Here is a 24,630-nt window from a genome sequence, read left to right as displayed (position 1 = left end):
AATTTCCATGTTTTATGTCATTCTTAAACTCACCTCTCGACAATACTGCAAAATATCTTCCTTGGTTTCTACGCAGCTTTTGGTTCCTGAAGGGTCAGGTTCCCATTTTCCAGTCTGGATGTTGACATGCATATTCAATTTCCCACAAAACATGGCAATCTGTGGCTCTGCCACTGCAAATCCAGCTCCAGTATTGGCTGCTAATGCCTGAAAATAAAACAGAAACAATCAACCTTCTCACCAGTAATTCTCCTTGTTTTTGAATTTAATGGAGTATTTGAAGATGCTACACAAACAGAAAATGAACCACAGCAGTGAAATATAAACCGGGCTTCGAGCTCTCAGCATGACCACACACCATTCTGAACTAAGGTTTCGGAACCCACAGACGCTTATCCCGTTGCACTTTATACAATGGAATTATCATCACCTCCATTTATTCTGCCTTCTTCCTAGTTCACAACACAGATCAATTTCATTACCTGCTTACGAATAGGGTTGGAAGACTTCACTCGCTACTTGGAAGTTCTACTGTATATAAGAACTTGTGCTTGGAACCAACAAAAACATACAATGTTATTTGATCAGTCTTCATTCTCTATCAAAACTTTTATTAAATACTTCACTCACATTGAAGCATTTTGGATCATCCTGATGAGTGAAATGGATTTAATAAGTGTGTGCGCTTCACTCTATTAGAGCAATAACTGGAGAACAAAAGATATTTACCATCATAAAATCACAAGATGGCATTCATATTTTATAACTGCACATCTATCAATGTCCAATTCCCTGTACAATTGGCATCACCTGTCATTCTTTTAATTTCAAAGTAGAAATGGAGGGTACCAGTTTGCAATGGGCAACAAGGAGGTTGTTATGCAGGGCAGTTGAAACTGCAGATTTAAAATCAATACATCTTAACCAATGCTGGTTATCCTTTCCAGTTATTTTATCCACAATATAGCAATTCAATGCTATCAAAAACATGCATTTTTCATTTGAATTAAGTGTGGCAAAATATCTCAACAGTTGCTTAAAGTGGAGCTTTGGCAGGAAATGGTGCACAAGCGTGCATTAGTAAACAAACAGCACCCATGGCATGTCGAACTAGGTGGGGTTCTCCTGTCTGACTACAATCGGAAGTGCCTCATTACAGCCAAACTCAAGATTAGCACAAGAAATTTATGCAAATTGTTTTGCTGCCTCTAATTTCCAGTTTGTGCTGTGCTTCACTGACAGCAGAGAGATTAGACTGAAACTGCAACAACTTTTGAAGCAGCTATACAGTGGTGGAACTGGCTTAGAACCTCTCACCAGCTGCTCTTTCCATCAATCTCACAGCCTTCATCAAATTAACAAATCTGCTCATTTTATCTCTTTGGAATGCCTTATTTTCCATCTTCTCAGCATTCACCTTTTCTTCTAAGGTCTGCTCTTTCCACAACTCAAAATGTAGGAAGGCCTTTGGCAGAGTGGTAGCACTCCGACCGCTGCACCAGAAGTTCCGGATACAAATCCGATGCCAGGACTTTTTGGCTATGGAAGGAGCGTTCATAAAGTGGTTCAATGTGCTGATAATCAGCTCGGAAATGCTTCCATCACTTCCCCAAAGGGAAAAAACAAGTTTGCATGAAGATATAAGAACATAAGAAATAGGAGCAGGAGTAGGCCATCCAGCCCTTCGAGCCTGCCCCGCCATTCAATAAGATCATGGCTGATCTGTCGCTGCTCAGTTCCACTTTCCCGCTGTTTTCAGCAGATTAATTTCCAATCCATCACTGAAGTAATGTCTTTGGGAGATACTGGAATCACAAGGTAAGTTTCTAATCAATAATGACAAGCATAATCAGGCCCAAAAGATTCCTCTTTCTCAAAGGTTACTCAGTTTTGTGGCTTCAAACTTGGACAGGTACATGGATGAGAGGAGTCTGAGAGGATATGGTCCAGGTGCAGGTCAGTGGGACGAGGCAAAAAATGGTTCGGCACAGCCAAGAAGGGCCAAAAGCCCTGTTTCTGTACTGTAATGTTCTCTGGTTCTAAATAAGCTCAATGCTGTCTTCTCACTGGATAAATCCTCTAGCAGAACACAAATTATCAGCAAACCTGGAGAGGTGAAATCTAGTGGAAACTAAACTTCTGCTCAACAGCCCCTCTTTAATGGTCAGCTAACCAAAGCGATGTCTCAGAATCTACTTCATGCCTTCACTCCTTGATGGGCCAAAGGGCCTCTTTCTGTGCTGTGGGGTTCTATGATGATGATCTATGACCATAGAAAGCATTCTTTCTAGTTGTATCACTGCTTGGTTTGGCTCCTAACGATCCTAAGCACCCTGGACACTCTCTCTTCCACCTTCTTCCATCAGGAAAAGATACAGAAGTCTGAGGTCAGGTACCAACCGACTCAAGAACAGCTTCTTCTCTGCACCTCGCATTAAGTTGATCTTTCTTTACACCTTAGCCATGACTGTAACACTACATTCTGTACTCTCTCCTTTCCTTCTCTGAGAACAGTATGCTTTGTCTGTATAACACGCAAGAAACAATACTTTTCACAGTATATTAATATACACGACAATAATAAATCAAATCATCCTTCGCCTTGCTTTATAGCATGCTAACTTTTTCACCAACACCTCCATGATAGCATTTTAACAATTTCTATGTGCAAACAATTTAGCCACTTGAGCTTGCTTCAAAAATCAGGCTCACATGTCTCCAACATCATGGTCCATGCTTTCTATATCCTTCCTGAAGAGTGACTAAAATTGCACCCCACCATTATTCTGTAAAAAGTCAACAGACTTTAACTTATACTGATTTGGAATCCAGTGAAGTCTCACACTGGCCAGAGACACTCTCAACTAGCACTGTGCAGTTCTTTTAAACACGGAAAAATATTTTTAAGAAGGGCACTTTAAGAAGCTTATGGAAAAAATGAACGTAGCGCCAAAGAATATTCCAAATCCTTTTCTACGTCCAGCAGTAGAAATCTGAGCTTCAGGGCGTATAAAGTGAGCTGCTCCACATTTTGCAGCATTTCAGACAGGTATTAAAAACCTCAATGTGGTCAAGAGAAAGCAGTTCTCGGTGTTGTGGCCAATTAGTCAAGCCTAAAATATCTAGAACCTGCTCGCTTACTTCCCTCAAAAATATTCCACACATCTCCTGTTACTTCTCTGAATAATGATTACCTTTTTTTTAAATCTGCACATGGTAGAAAACTGAACATCACACTAGTATTCAAAACACAGTGTCAGTCAGTGAATTAACTCTTAAAAGCGCCAAAGAAATGAGAGAGAAAAATTGTCCCCCTACCAACTATCTTTACAATCAGGTTCCTCTGTTGTTCAAACAGGGCAAGTACCACTGGGAGCTGAGTTGAGGAATAGCAAGTGAGGCAAGCTGACCCCGTGGTGGGCTGAGGGGGCTGGGCAAGAGGGAGAATGATGTGGATGTGCCGGCGTTGGACTGGGGTAAACACAGTAAAAAGTACAAGAGGGAGAAGTCAGACAAGAGAGAGCCTGGGGCAGGGGGGTAGCTGTTGATGGGCGCCAGGCTGGGGAGGACGTGAATGCGAGGGGGGAAGAGAGCGGAGCGGGGGGAGAGAGTTGTGTAGGGGTTGGGATAGTGAGTTGGGTGGAGGACTTCCGTGTCCCAACACATATCTGAATTGATGATCTAGAGACAGGAAGCAATTGAATGAACAATTGTTTTCATTTTGTTTCATATTTCTGTTTCTAACCTCTTTTTGAAGGTCAGCAGTGGCAAATAGGTTTTTTCCCCAAGAATTTTGAACGATCAGACAGTCAGGTTTTTGCTAACTGGTCAGTTCACTGTTGTTTTTTGTGAGCAGTGCCCTCCTTGTTTCCTTTGGTTTTGGTTCAAACATTCACTCCTTCTTCAATCTTGGCTATGAAGTTGTGAATGGAGTGTGCCATAGCAATACTATGACAACAAGAATTAAACAAACAAAAAGTGTGTTCTAGGTGAAAGATTTACTATTAATTGTTTGATATCCCATTGTATTTCACACAGGGAATTCAAGCCAATCTGTCAGTGAAGCAAATTGAAGTACAAAGGACAAATACAGCACAGGAAACAGGCCCTTCTGCCCTCCAAGCCTGTGCCACTCATGCTTCCAATTAGACTATTTATTTGTATCCCTCCATTCCCAGTCTTTTCATGTGGCTATCTAGATAAGTCTTAAACGATCCCACCGTGTCCACTTCTACCATCTTGCTTGGCAGTGCGTTCCAGGCTCCCACCACCCTCTGTGTAAAATACATCCCTCTGACAACTGTGTTAAACCTTGCCCCCCTCACCTTGAACCCGTGAACCCTTGTGTTTGTCACCTCTGGCCTGGGAAAAAGTTTCCCACTGTTCACCCTATCTATACCCTTCATAATCTTATAAACCTCTATTAGGTCGCCCCTCATCCTCCGTCTTTCCAGGGAGGACAACCCCAGTTTACCCAACCTCTCCACATAGCTAAGACCCTCCATGCCAGGGAACATCCTGGTAAACCTTTTCTGTACTCTCTCCAAAGCCTCCATGTCCTTCTGGTAGTGTGACGACCAGAACTGGACGCAGTATTCCAAATGTGGCTGAACCAACGTTCTATATAGCTGCAACATCATACACCAACTTTTATACTCTATGCCCTGTCCTATAAAGGCAAGCATGCCATTACCTTCTTCACCACCTTCTCCACCTGTGTTGCCACTTTTAAGGATCTGTGAACCTGCACACCCAGGTCCCTGTGTGTCTATACTCCTGATGATTCTGCCATTTATTGTATAGCTCCCCTCTACATTAGTTCTACCAAAATGCAACACTTTGCATTTATCTGAATTAAATTCCATCTGCCATTTCTCTGCCCAATTTTCCAGCTTATCTACATCCTGCTGTACTGTCTGACAATGTTCATCGCTATCTGCAAGTCCAGCCATTTTTGTGTCGTCCGCAAACTTACTGATCACACCAGTTACACCTTCTTCCAAATCATTTATATATATCACAAACAGCAGAGCTCCCAGTACACAGCCCCATGGAACACCACTAGTCACAGACCTCCAGCCGGAAAAAGGCCCTTCCACTGCTACCCTCTGTCTTGTATGGCCAAGATGTGGATGTGCCAGCGTTGGACTGGGGTAAACACAGTAAAAAGTCTGACAACACCAGGTTTTAGTCCAACCGATTTATTTGATAGTAAACTCAGAAGCTTTCAAGGGGACTCCCTCTTCGTCAGGTGAATGGAGAGTTCTGGCCTCAGACAGAGCATATAAAGCACAGACAGTTTAGAGATTACTGATTAGAATGCGAATCTTTACACCTAACCTGCTGTTCAAGTCCTAAAGTGGCCGACAATGTGTGTGGAAGGAGCACTGATCACAGGTTAAAGAGATGTGTATTGTCTCCAGACAGTACAGTAAGTGATGTTTTGCAAACCCAGGCAAGTCACGGGGGTTACAGATAGTGCGACATGAACCCAAGATCCCTGTTGAGACCGTCCTCATGTGTGTGGAACTTGGCTATCAGTCTCTGCTCAGCGACTCTGCGCTGTCGTGCGTCGTGAAGGCTGCCTTGGAGAATGCTTACCAGAAGGTCAGAGGCTGAATGCCCGTGACCGCTGAAGTGTTCGCCAACAGGAAGGGAACAGTCTTGCCTGGTGATTATCGAGCCTGGTGATTATGGGGAGACCATGCAGACGCCACAACAATGGATGAATGAACATCGCTCGACAATCACCAGGCAAGACTGTTCCCTTCCTGTTGGCGAACACTTCAGTGGTCACAGGCATTCAGCCTCTGACCTTTGGGTAAGCGTTCTCCAAGGCGGCCTTCACGACACACGACAGCGCAGAGTCGCTGAGCGGAGACTGATAGCCAAGTTCCACACACGAGGACGGTCTCAACAGGGATCTTGGGTTCATGTCGCACTATCTGTAACCCCCGTGACTTGCCTGGGTTTGCAAAACCTCACTTACTGTACTGTCTGGAGACAATACACATCTCTTTAAACTGTGATCAGTGCTCCTTCCACTCACATTATCAGCCACTTCAGGTCTTGAACAGCAGGTTAGGAGTAAGGATTCGCATTCTAATCAGTAATCTCTAAACTGTCTGTGCTTTATATGCTCTGTCCGAGGCCAGAACTCTCCATTCACCTGACGAAGAGGGAGTCCCCTTGAAAGCTTCTGAGTTTACTATCAAATAAATCGGTTGGACTAAAACCTGGCGTTGTCAGACTTTTTATTGTATGACCAAGCCAGTTCTCCACCCATGTAGTTAGCTCTCCTTTTATCCTGCGCACTAACCTGCCATGAGGGACTTGGTCAAACGCTTTACTAAAATCCATACAGACAACATCCATGGCCCTTTCCGCGTCAATCTTTTTTGTCACCTCCTCAAAAAAACTCAACCAAATTTGTGAGGCATGACCTCCCTCTTACAAAACCATGTTGTCTATCACTAATAAGATTATTCCATTCTAAATGTGCATACATCCTATCTCTAAGGATCCTCTCCAACAATTTCCCTACCACAGAAGTCAAGCTCACTGGCCTATATTTACCCGGGTTATCCTTGCTACCCTTCTTAAATAACGGGGCCACATTTGCTATCCTCTAAGCTTAACTGCACAGTCATGGGCTGACTTGCCTCCTTTCATACTGCACTGTTCTGTGATTCGAGAAGTGGATCATTAAAAGCAAACAGAATCCAGTCTCCATTTTGTTGTCTCCTAGCTTTATTTCAATATGCTATACCTGATTTTAGCTACATCTGTGTGCAGCTCTTGTCTGTCTAACTTGACTGCTAGCTATCACATATTTGTCACTTTCTCAGACTTCTCCCCATTATAAATTTCTATGTCAGGTTTTAATGTCTATATATACACATATATATCCAGACTCGAAACATTGGCTGTATTCGTTCTCCACAAATGTGGTCAGACCTGCTGAGATTTTCCAGCATTTTTCTGTTTTCGTCATAATGTTAAATGCCTGGGTAAACACTGACTTCACATAAATTGCTAAATATTTTCTGAAAAAACTTCATAGGCACTTTTCTTTATCTTTTGTCACTGAAATTTCTAATCTCTAAATTAGTTAGCGAGTTTTAATAGAATTCAAACTTACAAAAAAATGCATTGTTTGCAATAGAATTTACATCTATTTACAAAGTTGCGATCTTTCTCTTAACGCCTCATTTAAATTCTAAAGACCCATGCCCAAAAGGCTGGGTTTGAACTTGATATTTTTGTCTAGGGCTGAGTATTTTCAGCATTCTTATATTCCCAGGTTATAAATCATTAGTTATGGATTCGGAAGTACTGACTAAATACTTGCTCCAGTTTCCATCAGATTCTGTTCAGACATTTTCTGAAATTATGTGAACAAAATCTAGAGCTTAAATGTCAAACTCCTTATTCTGGTGAGCCTGTTTTATTGACAGGGGTTGTTGTATTCAATGAAGACTGCATATGTGGTTTAATTGAGCGATACCGCACCTGGCATCTGTCCATTTTGCAAGCAATCTGTCATCTGTTTCCATTCTTGTTCTCGACTCATGCTGTCCCAGATGTGAAGGCATTTACAAGATTTAAATTGCCAACATAGCACACAGGGAGAAGTAGTAATATGCTTTGTTGTGTCAGTTCAAGTAGAGCAGGAAAATGTTATGAGCTGCTGGGTTCACAGCTTTGTACTTTCCCAACAATGGTGGAAATACCATACGTACAATACAGCCATATTTCTCACAGGTTGCCACTGGCAACTTCAGCACGAACAGGCTTCAGTAATGAGAGCTTTCCTTACTTTAATACCAAGTAATATTTTCCAAAAAAAACAAGAACTGCACTTACATAAAATCTTGCATGACTTTGGATACTGCAAAGAATTTTACAGTCAGTACTAACATTTCGCACAATGTTCAGCACCATTCACAACTTCAGAGATAGTGAAGCAATCCTTACCCACATGTAGTGCGACCTGCAGAACATTCAAGCTTGCACTGTCGAGTGGCAAGTCCCATTTGCATCACAGAAGTGCCAGGCAATGATTATCTTCAACAAGACAGGGTCTAACCACCTCCCCTTATTCAATAGTTTCATTGCTGAATCACCACTAACAACAGCCTGGAAGTCACCACTGACCAGAAAAGGAACTGGACCAGTCATATAAATACTGCAGCTACAATACCAGATCAGAGGCTGGGAATTCTACACAGAGTAACCCGCCTCCTATCCAAGGGTACAAGTCAGGAGTATGATACAATACAATCCTATTGCCCTGATGAGTAGCTCCAACACGCAAAAGAACACAATCCAGGAGATGTTAGGGGTAAGTTTTTCACTCAGAGGGTGGTGAGTGAATGGAATCGGCTGCCATTGGTGGTGGTGAAGGTGAACTCGCTGGGGTCTTTTAAAAGACTTCTGGATGAGTATATGGGGTCTAACAGGATTGGGGGTTATAGATAGGTCTATGGCTTAGTAAGTGATCGGCGCAACTAGTGGGCCGAAGGGCCTGTTTGTGCTGTAATGTTCTATGTAAAGCAGTCCAATTGAGCAGCACCTCTCCACCACTTCAACATTCACTCTTTCCAACATTGGTGTAAAATGGCAATAGTGTGCATCATAAACAAAGTACATTGCAGGAACCTCACCAAGGATCCTTCAACATTGTGGGAAGCTAGGGAAGAAATTGAGGGGCCCTTAAGCGAAATATTTGTATCACCAGCAACGTGCAAGGTGCTGGAAGATTGGAGGGAGGCAAATGTTGTGCCACTTTTTTAATAAAGGCGGCAGGGAAAAGCTACAGACCAGTGAGCCTAACATCAGTGGTGGGTAAGTTATTGGAGCGGATTCTCAGAGGCAGGATCTACATGCATTTGGAAAGGCAAGTACTGATTAGGGATAGTCATCACAGCTTTGTGTGTGGGAAATTGCGTCTTACAAATTTCAGGTTTTTTTTGAAGGGGTGACCAAGAAAATAGATGAGGGCAGTGTGGTTGACGTCATCTATATGGACTTTAGCAAGGCCTTCGACAAGCTATCCTATGATAGACTAGCCAACGGATACAAAACTGGTTTGCCGATAGGAGATAGAGGATGGTAGTCGAGGGTTGTTTTTCAGACTGGAGGCCTGTGACCAGCAGTGTGCCTCAGGGATCGGTGCAGGGTCCACTGTTGTTTGTCATTTATATAAATGATTTGGATGAGAATATAGGAAGCATGGCTAATAAGTATGCAGATGACATCAAATTTGTGGTGTAGTGGACAGTGAAGGAGGTTAGCACAGATTACAATGGGATCTTGATCAAACAGGCCAATGGACCGAGGAATGGCAGATAAGAATCTGATTCAGATAAATGCGAGGTGTTGCACTTTGGTAAGACAAACCAGGGCAGGACTTGCGCAGTTAATGATAAGGCCCTGGGGAATGCTGTCAAATAGAGAGACCATAGGGGTGCAAGTACATAGTTCCTTGAAAGTGGTGTCACAGATAGACAGGGTGGTGAAGGTATTTACACACTTGCCTTCATTGGTCAGAGCACTGAGTACAGGGGTTGGGACGTTACAACTGTACAAGACATTGTTAAGGCCACATTTGGAGTACTGCACATAATTCTGGTTGCCCTGCTATAAGAAGGGTGTTATTAAATCTTATTAACCTTCCTCACTGTCCACTACACTTAGACTGGAGGTGTAGTGGACAGTGAGGAAGGTTTTCAAAGCTTGCAGAGGGATTTGGACCAGCTTAAAAAATGGGCTGAAAAATGGCAGATAGAGTTAAACGCAGACAAGTGTGAGGTATTGCACTTTGGAAGAACATACCAAGGTAGAACGTACAAGGTAAATGGTAGGACACTGAAGAGGGCAGTAGAACAGAGGGATCTGGGAACACAGTTACATAATTCCATAAAAGTGGCGTCACAGGTAGATAGGGCCGTAAAGAGTGCTTTTGGAACACTGGCGTTTATAAATCAAAGTATTGAGCATAACAGTCGGAATGTTACGGTGAGGTTGTATAAGACATTGGTGAGGCCGAATTTAGAGTATCGAGTGCAGTTTTAATTACAGGAAGGATGAGAGGGGTGTGGAGGAATATGTTCTAGATGCAGGTCACAGACTAGGCAGAGAAATGGTTCGGCACAGCCAAGAAGGACCAAAAGGCCTGTTTCTGTGCTGTAATGTTCTATGGTTCTAAATTGGAAAGGACGCAACAAAGATTTACAAGGATGTTACTGGGACTGGAAGGTTTGAATTATGAGGAGAGGCTAGATAGGCTGGGACTTTCTCCCCCGGAACGAAGGAGAATGGGGATGACCTTATTCAGTTTTATAAAATCATGAGGGGCATAGATAAGGTGAATAGCCAATATCTTTTCCCCAAGGTAATGGCGTCTAGAAGGCATAGGTTTAAGGAGAGAGGAGAAAGATTTAAAAGGGACCTGAGGGGCAACTTTTCACACAGAGGGTGGTGTGTATATGGAATGAGCTGCCAGAGGTGGTGGTGGAAGTGGGTACACTCAGAAAATTTAAAAGACATTTGGACAGATACATGGACGGTTTAGAGGGAAATGGGCCAAATACAGGCACGTGGGATTAGTTTATTTTAGGGAACTTGGCTGGTTGGGTGGACTTGTTGGACTTTAACCTGGTGTTGTGACACTTCTTACTGTACTCATTGAGGCCCTCAGGGGCTGCATGGTGGCACAGTGGTTAGCGCTATTGCCTCAATGCCAGGGACCTGGGTTCGAATCCTGGCTTGGGTCACTGTGTGGAGTTTGCATGTTCTCCCTGTGTCTGCATGGGTTTCCTCCAGGTGCTCTGGTGTACTCCCATAGTCCAGGGATGTGCAGGTTGTGTGGATTTGCCATGCTGAATTGCCCCTTGGTGTCAGGGAGACTGGCTGGAGTGGATGCATGGGGTTATGGGGATATGGCCTAGGTGGGATTGTGGTTGATGCTGGCTCGATGTGCCGAATGGCCTCCTTCCGCACTGTGGGATTCTATGATTGACGTAAACATTGCTTGGGAATTGAACCGTACACTTGCCTGGGAGTGTGTGTGGCAGGGCAAACCAATATTTTGATGAGCTGAATTATTGAGAAGGTGGCTTATTTGATATGTTACATTTTCTGCTCTGTTATCTTGTTCCCAATAAAATTAGCTGGAGAACTCGTGTCCCAAGTTTCCCAACATTCTTCCACCTTAAACAGCACTTTTTTTGACAGACATTAAAATGCTCACAACCCATCCCATACAAAAAGGTTCACACACATGTCTGCCTTTATCAAAGCATCCTGCCCAATGTTGGATAGTCCCCGTAAAGGACCATAGTTTGCATTGTGTGGCTATTATTAGGACCTTGTTTCCTCATGATTATGAGGGACTTCTACTTCCTGATTTAACCCACATATGGCTGCTGTATTCTGTGTAGTTGTACTGCAGTTGATCAGGTGTTTGTTTGACTTTGAATTGAAAGAATTAATTATTAGACTCAGTTTGCACTTAGCTTTGGCAAGGAGTGAGTGCTGCGATTGCTGCTTAGATTCAGATTGATGCCTTTATGGCCAAATGGGTTTTTTTTTTAAAAACAAAAAATTGTCCGTACACATCTCCGTTGCTCAGAAACTGAGAATGCCAGATGACCAGTTAACTTTGGTCAAAACACATTTTTGTAAAATTGTTTTAAGATTTCTGTACTTTTATGCCAGGTGGCTGTTTTTCACTGGCTAGGATAGCACATGCTGCTCTTTGCCAATGCATTTCCACTAGGTGCCAGTCTCTTAATAATATAGTGCAACGTATTGCTCTTGCAGGGGCAAGCAGCTGAACCTTGTAGTAAGTTTGAGGAGCTGTATTTGCATGGGATTGGACTATGCTTGGCTCCTTCTATTTAATGCAGCAATGGAGAGCAATACGGCTATAACTGCTATAATGTTAAAGTAATAAATTGAAAGAACTTGCATTCATATAGTGCCTTTCATAAATGTCCCAAAATGCTTTCAGCTAATTAAGTGCTTTTAAAGTGTGGTTATTGTTGTAATGTAGAAGAGGAGGCAGTCAATTTGTGTACGGTCATGGTGCACAAATAACAGTGAGATAAATGACCAGGTAACCTGTCCTTGGAGTAAATGCTGGCAAGGACAAAGGGCGAGCCTCCCATCTCTTCTGAATATTATTGTAAGGAATTTTAAATTCACCTAAGGGGCAGACAGTGCCTTGGTCATCTGAAAGACAGCATCTCCAACAGTGCAGCACACCTTCTGTTTGTCAACCTAGATTGTATACAGAGGTGTATGGAGTGAGGCTTGAACCTAGGTCTTTGCTCTCCGAGGTGAGAGTGCACCACTTAGCCATAACTGACCTTGATTAGGAGCATAAACTGCAAAAGATACAAATATCAGATGAGTAAAATCCCACAGGTGGAATGGTTTGATCCAAAGTCACCGCTTCCTTTAAGTCACGGTTAAACAGATTTCTGATAGACAAGGGAATTAAGGGTTATGGGGAGAAAGTGGGAAAGTGGAACTGATTCACTTCAGATCAGCCATGATCTTATTGAATGGCGGGGCAGGCTTGAAGGCCTACTCCTGCTCTTATTTCTTATGTTCTTATGGCATGGAAAAATTGGGCTGAAGAGCCTGTTTCCATGCTGTACGTCTCTATGGCTCTGTGACAGTATCTTCTAAAGCTGCAGCCTCTGCCATCTAGAAGGACAAGGGCAGCAGATACATGGGAACACCAGCACTTGCACGATACCTTCCAAGCCACACACCATCCTGACTGGGAACTACTTCACTGTCATTGAGTCAAAATCCTGGAACTCCCTTCCTAACAGCACTGTGGATATTCCTATTCCACACAGATTGCATTAGTTCAAGAAGGCAGCTTACCACCCCCTTCGCAAGGACAATTAAGGATGGACAATAAATGCCAGCCAACGCATCCCATGAATAAAATTAATACTTAGGAAGGGTCGTCATTGGTGTATCCACAGCAGATTGTACAGATAATTCAAAATTGTACCCTTGACCTACAATATTCAAAGTCAACTACAGGTCTTAATCAGGTGAATCTGGTTCCCTCAAAATGAAATGATTAACTTTGGCAGTGAACACTGCTCACTGCACAATGAAAGGGCTGAAACAGAATGATTTACTATATTGAGGAGGAAACATTCAGCTGAAAAGTACAAGCGTCCAAGGTAACTGAAAGAGTTGCAACGTAGTCTGGAAAAAATGCCCCAGTTATGAACTGATAAAATGTATTGGGACCATAGGTGCGATCAGGGAACTGGTCAATTCTTCAGTATGACTCAACTGACATCAAAGGGAGATCAAGGAGAGAAAGGGTAAAATGAAAAGCAAAATTATCTGCTGGCTGCCCCTATGCACTTGCTCGTAGCTAACAAAGTCTGAAACTCAATGATGTATCAAACCCTGCCCCTCCACCCTCCCAAAAGCGGTGCTCTGGTTGATCCAGAGAAACTACAGAAACAATGTAGAAATGTACTGCGATCAAAATTCAAAAATGGAGTAGTTCTGTCTATAAGGAGTAATTAAGCAAAGAAGAAACGGTCCAGCTGATATGTGGCCCTGAATTTTCTATAATGGTCAGATCTCTCAGCGTGCCCATTCGGACAGACATCCATTATGTTTGCCCTGTGAGTTGATATAACTGTGAACTGATAACAGGGGCACCAGGATATCTGAGAACAATAAACAATGGGGCCAATGTTCCTCCAGAATCAATGTGAATTAACGATTAAAAACTAAGCAACGGGGAAGGCAGGGTAAATTAGAGTTAAATCAAATATAAAAATACAAAAACAGAAATAACTAAATATGGAAAGATTCAATTCACAGAGAGAGAAAGGATAGAAAGGAAATGTTCTTTTTAAATTTTAAAACTTCAAATTCTGACAAATCACTCCTCGAGACTTCTCACTTTTAATTGCTCACTTTCTGAGACAAAGACGTTGACTCACTGGTATTAATTTTTATCACATTAAGGTGGTTGGGGTGCATGGCGATGCTTACACTATTAATTACACTATTCAGCTATGTGACAAACTTCATGGGCCATTAGTGCAAAAATGCACGAACTTCCGAAAAATTACAGAGAGATTACGAATAATATGTAACTTTTGTTAAACTCATGACAAAACAAACCAAATCAATCAGCAGCTTACAGCAATTGATAATTCAGAAGGAATCTATTTTTGTCCACAAACTACTTGCTAAACTGCATAATTATAAGTTTGTATTGTTCACACATTATTTCAGCAAGTTCTCATTTAACGTCATTAACTGGTTGCTGGAAAACATAACATTATGCAAAATAAAGGTAAAAGGCAAAGTCGTCAAGCCCCAGATGACCATAGGTTGTGAATGGTGATGATTTAACCTGAGGATCACCACATCTCAGGCAAGGGGCAAGGATGAGAAGGCTTCAGTTGGTTCAAGAATTGAACCAGCGCTGTTGGCATCGCTCTGCATCACAAACCAGCTGTCAGGCCTACTGAGCTAAATTTGGCGTTGTGGCAGGAGACAGGGGATGATGGTTGAAGGTTGATTTTGTGATTGGATGCCTATGTGTGCAAGGGTGCTGGGTTCCTTGCTGTTTGTGTTGTACGTGAATAATCTAGCCGTGAAAGTAAGAGATATGATCTGTAAGTTCACAGATGACACAAAAATCGGTGGCGAGGCAAAAAGGCTTAGATTACGAGATGATATAGATGGGCTGGTCAGATGGGCAGAACAGCAGCAAAAGGAATTTAACCCTCAAAAGAGTGAGCTGATGCATTTTGGGAGGACTAATATGGCAAGAGAACAAACAATGAATTGAGTAGGACGCTAGAAAGTAAAGAGGACCAGCGGGATCTTGGGCTGCATGTCCAAAGATCTCTTAAGGCAGCAGGACAGGTAAATAAGGTGATTAAGAAGGCATATGGGATACTTGCCTTTATTAGATGAGGCACTGAATATACGAGCAGAGGTTAGGATTGAGCTGTACAAAACACTGAATAGGCCAGAGCTAGAGAGTAGGGTGTGCAGTTTTGATGGCCACACTATCAGACTGCACTAGAAACACTGCAGAGGAGATTCACCAAGATGTTGCTTGAGCTGGAGACGGAATAGGCTGGGGTTATTTTCCTTAGAGCGGAGAAAGCTAGGGAGACACCTGACTGAGGTAAACAAGATTATGAGGAATATTAATATAGTAGAAAAGAAAAAACTTTGCTCTTGAGAGAGGGGTCAAAAGCCATGGGAAATAGATTTAATATAAGGCCAGGCAATTTCGAGGGGATTTGAGGAAGAACTTTTTCACCCACAGAGTGATGGGAATCTGGGTGGCAGAGGTGGGAATCCTCACAACATTTTCAAAGCATTCGGATAAGCACCTGAAACATCACAGCATACAACGCTACAGACCAAATGGTGGAAAACCGAACTAGGATAGGTGCTGCATGGCCAAAAATACAATGGGCTGAAATGCCTCTTTGTGCTGTAAAATTCCGTGACTCTAAGAAGGGCTCCCCTCATTGCCTTGACCCACCCCACACAGGCTAAACGTGGGAGTTACGTGGGAACATCCAGGCTGAAAATGTTCACACAAAACAGCAGTTGTGCAAGCAAATACGGGACTCCAACTGGACAACAATGTTAATGAAAAACAATATTATGCAGGATGACATTAAGCAAGGACTAAGACCGCAAGACCAAAAGTAGGAGGAACAGGAGTAGGCCATTCTGCCCCTCGAACCTACTCTGCCATTCAATAGGTTTGTGGCTGATCCAACATTGATAGAATTCTGACAATGCAAAGGAGGCCATTCAGCCTCTCTCTTCCATGGAGTATCTCACCCAGGCCCTATCCGTGTAAACCAACATATGTGCCTGGCTAATCCTCCGAACCTACACATCTTGGGACACTCATTACCAATTTGTCATGACCAATTCACCTAACCTTACCGACCGGTGAGTCTGACCTCAGTGGTTGGTAAGTTGATGGAGAGGCTTCTGAGGGACAAGATTTATGAGCATTTGGAGGAGTTTAGAATGATCAGAAATAGTCAACATGGTTTTGTCAAGGGCAGATCGTGCCTTACGAGCCTAGTTGAGTTCTTTGAGAATGTGACTGAGCACATTGACAAAGGAAGAGTGGTAGACGTGGTTTACATGGACTTCAGCAAGGCGTTTGATAAGGTCCCCCATGCAAGACTTCTTGAGAAGGTGAGAGGGCATGGCATGAGGGCGGGAAGATGGAACTGAGCCACGACAGATCAGCCATGATCTTATTGAATGGCGGGGCAGGCTCGAAGGGCTAGATGGCCTACTCCTGCTCCTATTTCTTATGTTCTTATCCAGGGGGCTTTGGCCTTGTGGATCCAGAACTGGCTTGCCTGCAGAAGGCAGAGAGTGGTTGTGGGTGGGTCTTTTTCTGCATGGAGGTCGGTCACCAGTGGAGTGCCCCAGGGATCTGTTCTAGGACCCTTGCTGTTGGTCATTTTCATAAATGACCTGGATGAGGAAGTGGAGGGATGGGTTAGTAAGTTCGCAGACGATACGAAGGTTGGTGGTGTTGTGGATGGACTGGAAGGATGTCAGAAGTTGCAGCGGGACATAGATAGGATGCAAGACTGGGCGGAGAGGTGGCAGATGGACTTCAACACAGATAAATGTGTCGTGGTCCATTTTGGCAGGAACAATCGGATGAAGGAATACAATATCAAGGGTAGGAGTCTTAGCTGTGTTGAAGAGCAGAGGGATCTTGGAGTCCGGATCCATAGGACACTGAAATTGGCCTCGCAGGTGGAAGATGTGGTCAAGAAGGCGTATGGTGTACTGGCCTTCATGAATCGAGGGATTGAGTTTAGGAGTCGGGAGGTAATGCTTCAACTTTATAAGACCCTTGTCAGACCCCAGTTGGAGTACTGTGTGCAGTTCTGGTCGCCTCACTATAGGAAGGACGTGGAAGCTATTGAGAGGGTGCAGAGGAGATCTATAAGGATGTTGCCTGGATTGGGAGGCATGCCTTATGAAGATAGGTTGAGGGAGCTGGGACTCTTCTCCCTGGAGAGACGAAGGTTGAGAGGCGACCTGATAGAGGTTTATAAGATGTTGAGAGGAATAGATAGGGTGGATTCTCAGAGGCTATTTCCCAGGGCTGAAATGGTCGCTACGAGAGGACACAGATTTAAGGTGCAGGGAAGCAAGTACAGAGGAGATGTTAGGGGTAAGTTTTTCACTCAGAGGGTGGTGAGTGAATGGAATCGGCTGCCGTCGGTGGTGGTGGAGGCGAACTCACTGGGGTCTTTTAAAAGACTTCTGGATGAGTATATGGGATCTAATGGGATTGGGGGTTATAGATAGGTCTATGGCTTAGTAGGTATAGAAGTGATCGGCGCAACTAGTGGATCGAAGGGGCTGTTTGTGCTGTAGTGTTCTATGTTCTATGTAACCCACACATCTTTGGACTGTGGGAGGAAATCCGCACAAAGAGAGGGAGAAAGTGAAAACCCAACGCAGACAGTCAACGAGGGCTGGAATTGAACCCGGCACTTTTAGGCAGCAGTGCTCACCATTGTGCCACTTCACGTTCACTTTCCTGTCCTTTCCCTGCAGTCCTTATTATTTCCCTTACTGTTCAAAAATCTATCTCCTTCTTAAATATACACAAGGACTCTGCCCCCACAGATCTCTGTGGCAAGGAATTCCAAAAATTCACAATCCTCCAAGAGAAGAAATTCCTCCTCACTGCTATCTTAAATTGGCGCCCCTGTATTCTAAGACCACGCCCTCAGATCCTAGACTCTCCCATGAGGGGAAACATCCTCTCAGCATTTCCCTTGTCAAGCCCCTTATAAATCCAATATATTTCAACAAGATCACCTCTCATTCTTCTAAATTCCAATGAGTAGAGTCCAAAAACCTTTTTAACCTTTCCTCATAAGGCAATCCCTCCATACCAGGGATTACCCAAGTAAACCTTCTCTGAACTGCCTCCAATGAAATAATACCTTTCTGTAAATCAAGGAACCAATCTGCTCACAGTATTCCAAATGTGATCTCACGGTTGCAGCAAGACTTCCCTATTCTTATACTCCAATCCCCTTGAAATAAGAGCCAATATTCCATTAGCCCTTTTGATTACCTACTGCACCTGTGTTTTGTGCTAGCTTTGTGTTGCATGCAAGTGTTCTATAGCCAAATTAGCAGATGATACAAAAAGGTGGAAAGGCAAGTTGCAAGAGGAATACCGTTTACCGAGAGATATTGATAGATTAAATGGGCAAAAATTTGGCAAGTGGAGTATGATGTGGGAAAACAAAATTCCCCCAGATCCTTTTCTGTTGTAGCATTCTGAAGTTTTTCTCCATTTATTCTTAAATTTTAAAGTTTATTTATTGAAGTTTATTTATTAGTCACAAGTAGGTTTACATTAACACTGCAATGAAAATCCTTGAGTCATCACACTCCAGCACCTGTTTGGATACTAAGGCAGAATTTAGCACAGCCAATGAACCTAACCAGCATGTCTTTCAGACTGTGGGAGGAAACTGGAGCACCCAGAGGAAATCCATGCAGACACAGGGAGAAGGTGCAGGCTTCGCACAGACAGTGACGCAAGTCTGGAATCAAACCTGGGTCCCTGGCACTGTGAGGCAGCAGAGCCACTGTGCCAACATGCTACCCTTTCAAAACAAACAACATTTTCCCACATTATATTCTATTTGCCAACTTTTTGCCCATTTACTTAATCTATCAATATCTCTTTGCGAACTGTTTGTATCCTCTTGCAATTTGTCTTTCCACTTTTGCGTCGTTTGCAAATTTGGCTATCGGACATTTGCTTCCTTCCCCCAAGTTATAAATATATATTGTAAACAGCTGCAGTCCCAATATTGATCCCTGTGGCACTCCATTGGTTACAGGTCTCCAACATGAAAACTAACTCCTTACCCTCCATCACTGTCTCCTGCTCATTAGCCAATTCTCTATCTATGCCAATATACTACCTCCAACACCTTGAAGTCATCTCTTAGAACTTAACCTTTTGTGCCTTATCGAAGTCTAAATACAACACATCTACAGGTTGCCCTCCATCCACTCTTGCTGAGACTGCCTCAAAAAGCTCTAATAAATTAGTCTGACACAATTTGCCTTTCATGAAGCCATGCTGACTCTGCTTGATTAGGTTACGGTTTCCCAGATGGGTTATTACTCCTTAATAATTGATTTAAACATTTTTCTGAGAATTGGTGTTTAGGCTTAATTAGCCCATAGTTATCCGTTTTTTATCTCTGTTCTTTTTTGAATAGTGGAGTCACATTGGCAGTTTTCCAATCCTCCGGTACTTCTCCAGAATGCAGGCGTAGACTTCTTGTACATTATCACCCAGCTCTGGGCCATTAACCCTCGACTATTCAATTCTCACAAGCTTCTAGTAAAGGGAGATTGAGCAGCTTTAAAGTGGACCTGGTTGAAGTTTCATCTCTGTTGGAGAAAGATTTTTGTTCTCAGCTCATCCATGCCTCCCACAAGACAACCGACCATCTATTATTGTGGGATTTGAATTGAACCCTCTCCCCCACCTCGCTAGAGCATTGCTCAATGTTTGTGGTTTACCAGTTCAGTGACCTATACCTCTAGGCCACAGGAGGAAGCCTATTCAGATGTTTTGGTCCACAAGCATCCATTGTCAAGTTAGGAAGGTTAATGCAAGTCTGAAGGGATGAAGACAACTCACACTTGGCTTTCTCTGATGTTTCTGTCACTCGCTGTAGTGCCATGTTGTCCTTGGTGAGGTCTACACCCGACTCTCTCATGAATTCCTTGATGACGTGTTTGAGTGGTAAAATCCATACATGTCTGTTTAACGGGTAATTATTCACACATTTTTTCCCACAATCAATGGAACTCAAGTTCCACCCCTACAGTTTCTCCTGAAATCAATGACAGGACAAATTCCACTCCTTTTTACACTGTTCCATGGCCCATATTGCCAGCTGTGGACTGGAGTAAGGACTCCAGTCCACAGGGACGGCGGCGCGGGCTCGTTGGGCCGAAGGGCCTGTTTCCCGTGCTGTGTTGTTCTTTGTTCTTTGTTTTCTGAGAGGTTTTTTGTCTACTGTGCGTCAGTACAGACTTGATAGGCCAAAGGGCCTCTTCTGCACTGTATGATTCTGTGATTGAGTCTGATCCCTCTCATACAATTAAAATCTGAATGCCAATTATCCCATGCTGTCCCCTTCAACTGGTTTAAATCCAGATTGTACTCTCCCCTCTCCCCAGTACAAATTGTATTCCCTATTCTTATGTCAGCCTCGATCCCCTCACCCCCGCTGCCCCAAACCAACCCTCAAGATACAAAGAAAATACTGTGCATTGTCTTAGTTTAAGTCATGACAAGTTTACATTGCACTGCACTCCCACTGTAGCTATTCTTGTTGGATGTCCTGTGTAAGGCCATTGGGAGTCAACCTTCACAGTAAGCCAATCTGAATAATCCAAGAACACAAATAAAAATTCTGAAATACAATGTTATAAAAGGAGTTTCACTTATCTAATTGCCTTGAAGCAGTAGCCTTCATTCCAAACTGTTTTTCCCATTGCACATTTTTTTTAAATTCCAAAGCATCCGCAAATGACTCAGAGTCTTTTCCACATTTTGCGGATAGACATGTTTTACAGAGCTCCAACTGGCAATCACCCATAAGTCACTGTATTTACTTTAAGTGATCATTATGGGTGCAAAGCGACCTTAATTAAACTATAAACAAGCATTTTTTTTTATTTCAATCCAACCTTTAAGGTTTCTAAGCTACCAGTTCCCAAGTAATTGTACTCATACAAATGAAATGTGCCAATTCAAATCTTTCTGCTTCCCTTTCATTAAAAAAGCCACTCCTTCTGCCTGCTTTGAAGATAATTCAACTTGTTTCAAAGTATGGCACCAACCAAAATAAAATGAGACAGTTACATCAGTTCTTGCCTTTTTTGTTGTTGTTTGGAAACTTGGATAAAATTAGCATTTTAACCACAGGAATCACATCACTTGATTACTGTATTTAGGATTATTCAATCTGAAACATTTAATGGGTCCATGGAGAGGAACTGCCCATGTGAAATCCAAAATAAACAGAAAATGCTAAAGTTTCCACTCTAACAAAAAGTGTACCGTAATCGATTCAACAGGTTCAGAATTTATCCTCTGCGCCATTCTTTGCATCACCATGATGTCTGGTACAAAAAGGGATCAATGCAAGCTCCAACTTTTCCACCTGATGAAAAGAGAGCCTTCAATGTTCCATTAATGATGACAGCTGGTGGAACACTTGGGTCACAACTGAACCATCTCTCCCACATGTAATAAACAAAATCCTGCTCTCTACTAATTGTAAATAATGTAACTAATATCCAAAGCCAACATTCCTATCCATCTGCTATCTTTTCCTGTGGAAATTTAACAAAAACTACTTCAAAATATCATTTGGCACTGAGCTGGAAAGCCGAGACAGCAATGCAATTTCCCAGTTCAATACTGAGTCATTCATTGCACAACACTGCAGCATCACATTCCAAACACCCAACAAATCACAATTTATCAAAGAACAAAGAACAGTGCAGCACAGGAACGGGCCTTTGTGCCAATCACATTGTCATATCTAGCCCAACCGCTTACATCTCTCCTTGCCCCATCTGCATGAAAATAAAACAGGCATCCTTCTATCAGGCCCCAGTGCAATAAAACAGTCCTAATAGGGAGAGAGCTTTCTTCCAATGCCTATCCTCATTTAATAGCTATTTAATCTGCACAATCAAATCCTGTAACTGCAGGTCAAGTTAAATAATCCGTTTATATTTGTGAAGCAATCTTTGACCAAAGAACAAACAAAGAACCAAGAACAGTACAGCACAGGAAACGGGCCCTTCGGCCCTCCAAGCCTGTGCTGCTCATTGGTCCAACTAGACCATTCGTTTGTATCCCTCCATTCCCAGTCTGCTCATGTAACTATCCAGGTAAGTCTTAAACAATCCCAGCGTGTCCACCTCCACCCTACTTGGCAGTGCATTCCAGGCCCCCACCACCCTCTCTGTAAAAAAAACGTCCCTCTGATATCTGAGTCATACCTCACCCCTCTCACCTTAAGCCTGTGACCCCTTATGATCGTCACCTCCAACCTGGGAAAAAGCTTCCCACTGTTCACCCTATCTGTACCCTTCATAATCTTATAAACCTCTATTAGGTCTCCCCTCATTCTCCGTCTTTCCAGGGAGAACAACCCCAGTTTACACAATCTCTCCTCATAGCTAAGACCCTCCATACCAGGCAACATCCTGGTAAACCTCCTCTGCATTCTCTCCAAAGCCTCCACGTCCTTCTGGTAGTGTGGCGACCAGAACTGGACGCAGTATTCCAAATGTGGCCTAACCAATGTTCTATATAGCTGCAACATCAGACTCCAGCTTTTATACTCGACTTACTTCTTCCATTCTTTAAGCTTCTTCCCACAATTAGTTGATAAAACTAACAGCTTGCATTTACATCATACTTTTAACACAATAAAATATGCTAAGTTAATTCACAAGAGCATTATAAAGCACAATCTGACACCAGGCCACACTACATCAGTACTGCACAGGAGGAGGCCATGTGACAAAAAGTCCATGCCAACACTCTGTGATGGCCAGAACTGGATTTGTATATCCAAAGCTGATACTGGATTCATCTGTCGTAATTTGCTGAAGTCCAATGGAAATTTAATAAAAAAAGTCTAAAATATCAAAGCACTGATTTAGGAGCGTGCTTTGCTAACTTCTCTCCCAATATGTTCTGCCACCTTCAAAGATCCATGTGACACCTGCACACTCTGGCATTAGGTCTATATTGCACCTCTCTATCACATTATCCCATTGCAGTCCACTGGGATTATCCTCACCATCATCCAAGTTGAATATCATCTGCAAATTTTGAGATTTTATCTGTATTCCAATATCCAAATCATTTATTTATTTCAACTCAAGCGGAGGACCTAGCACTGACCCTTGGAGAACACAGTCTACCATCTATTTCCATGGCTCAGTTTTCTGAGCTTAAACCTTTTGGTCTAAACTGTCCACACCACCCCACCCCCTCACATTCCACAAGCCTCAGCTTTGTTAGCCTGCATTTTATGTATCCTTTGTCAAAGGCTTTAAACTCTACATGAATAATATCCACTGCATTCCCTTCATCAACCCCTCCATCAAAAGTTCAATTTGATTTTTCAAACATGATCTGCTTTTTACAGATCCGTGTTGTCTCTCCTTAGTTAACTCAACTTTTCCACGTGGTCTGGATATGGAGTGAAGGAATTATCAGCTACCGGACCAAAAGCTTGCATAAAAGAGTTAACCAAGCTTTAAGAAGCATCTCAAAAAAGAGGAAAGAGGTAGAGATGTGAAGAAGTTTAAGGCAGCATTCTAAAGCTTAGTGTCTCGGTAGCTGAGGACACTGTTACTAAAGGTGCACTAAGCTCGATACCACTCTTCAAATCCCTTTTTTATATCAGCAAAAGGAAGCCAGGAAAGCAAAATATCTGAAATTAATCAATCACTGAAAAGTTTCATATTAATCTAAAACTGCTGTTAACAAGGTGCACTGAATATTAATGCTATTTGCTTTTAAACATAATACATAACATTTCAAAGATGATATTGAGGCAACATAAAAAAAAAGTTCCTTGTAGATGATGTGCCGGTTAGGTTGATGGGCCATGCTAAAAAAATTGCTCCTAATGTCCTGAGATGCGTAGGTTAGAGGGATTAGTGGGTAAATATGTAGGGATATGGGGGTAGGGCCTGGGTGGGATTGTGGTCAGTGCAGACTTGATGGGTCAAATGGCCTCTTTCTGTACTGTAGGATTTCTGTAAGAAAAATTTCTATAAATAAAATTGGACATATATTCCAAATGTCTGATGCATTGAAAAAATTTAAAGCGTGACAAACAGAATTCCAGGAGTTAAGATCCAAAGTATGCAACAGTTTCAAGTCTGCACCAATGCACTGAACCGCAGTCAGAACAAACAATGCCAATGTCCTTTCACATTTACCGACCTTTATTAAGTTAAAAGCATTTGCTTAGGTTATGAATTATCGCAAATCCTTTCAATTTATGTCCTGATTTAATTGTGAATCTCTCAAAATTACAGGGGGAATTCTCCTGTGCCACCTGCCACGGGAATCGTACTGGGCAGGGAGCGGATCACACAAAGGTCCGTTGGCCTCGGGCAGGATTCTCTGGTTTTGGGATGAGCATGGCCGGAGGATCCCACCCTATGTCTTTTCTCTCACTTGCTCCTATATGGGTAGCATGGCATCACAGTGGTTACCATTGATGCCTCACAGCATCAGGGGCCCAGGTTCAATACCAGCCTTAGGTAACTGCGTGGAGTTTGTACGTTCTTCCTGAGTCTGTGCAGGGTTTTCCCCCACGGGTGTGAAGGTTAGGTGGATTTGCCACGCTAATTTGTCCCTTAAATTTGTCCCACACCTTTGTGTGATCCGCTCCCTGCCCAATACGATTCCCGTGGCAGGCGGCACGGGAGAATTCTCCCTGTAATTTTGAGAGATTC

General features: G+C 42.9%; 1 protein-coding gene across 3 annotated transcripts in view; it reads right to left on the bottom strand.

Annotated features, from left to right (window-relative positions):
• Nucleotides 1-24,630, bottom strand: part of aplp2 (amyloid beta (A4) precursor-like protein 2) — a 201,029-nt gene that overhangs the window by 133,519 nt on the left and 42,880 nt on the right. For all 3 annotated transcript variants that reach the window (XM_080214733.1, XM_080214734.1, XM_080214735.1), the window contains exon 2: nt 34-207. In XM_080214733.1, the coding sequence (XP_080070859.1) occupies nt 34-207 (174 nt within the window). The remainder of the gene's footprint in view (nt 1-33; nt 208-24,630) is intronic.

The sequence above is a fragment of the Carcharhinus amblyrhynchos genome, chromosome 29, assembly GCF_965287045.1.
Source record: "Carcharhinus amblyrhynchos chromosome 29, sCarAmb.v2.hapA, whole genome shotgun sequence".
NCBI classification, from domain to species: Eukaryota; Metazoa; Chordata; class Chondrichthyes; order Carcharhiniformes; family Carcharhinidae; genus Carcharhinus; species Carcharhinus amblyrhynchos.
The sequence above is the reverse complement of the archived record's forward strand: the minus strand, read 5'-3'. Positions and strand labels throughout refer to the sequence as shown.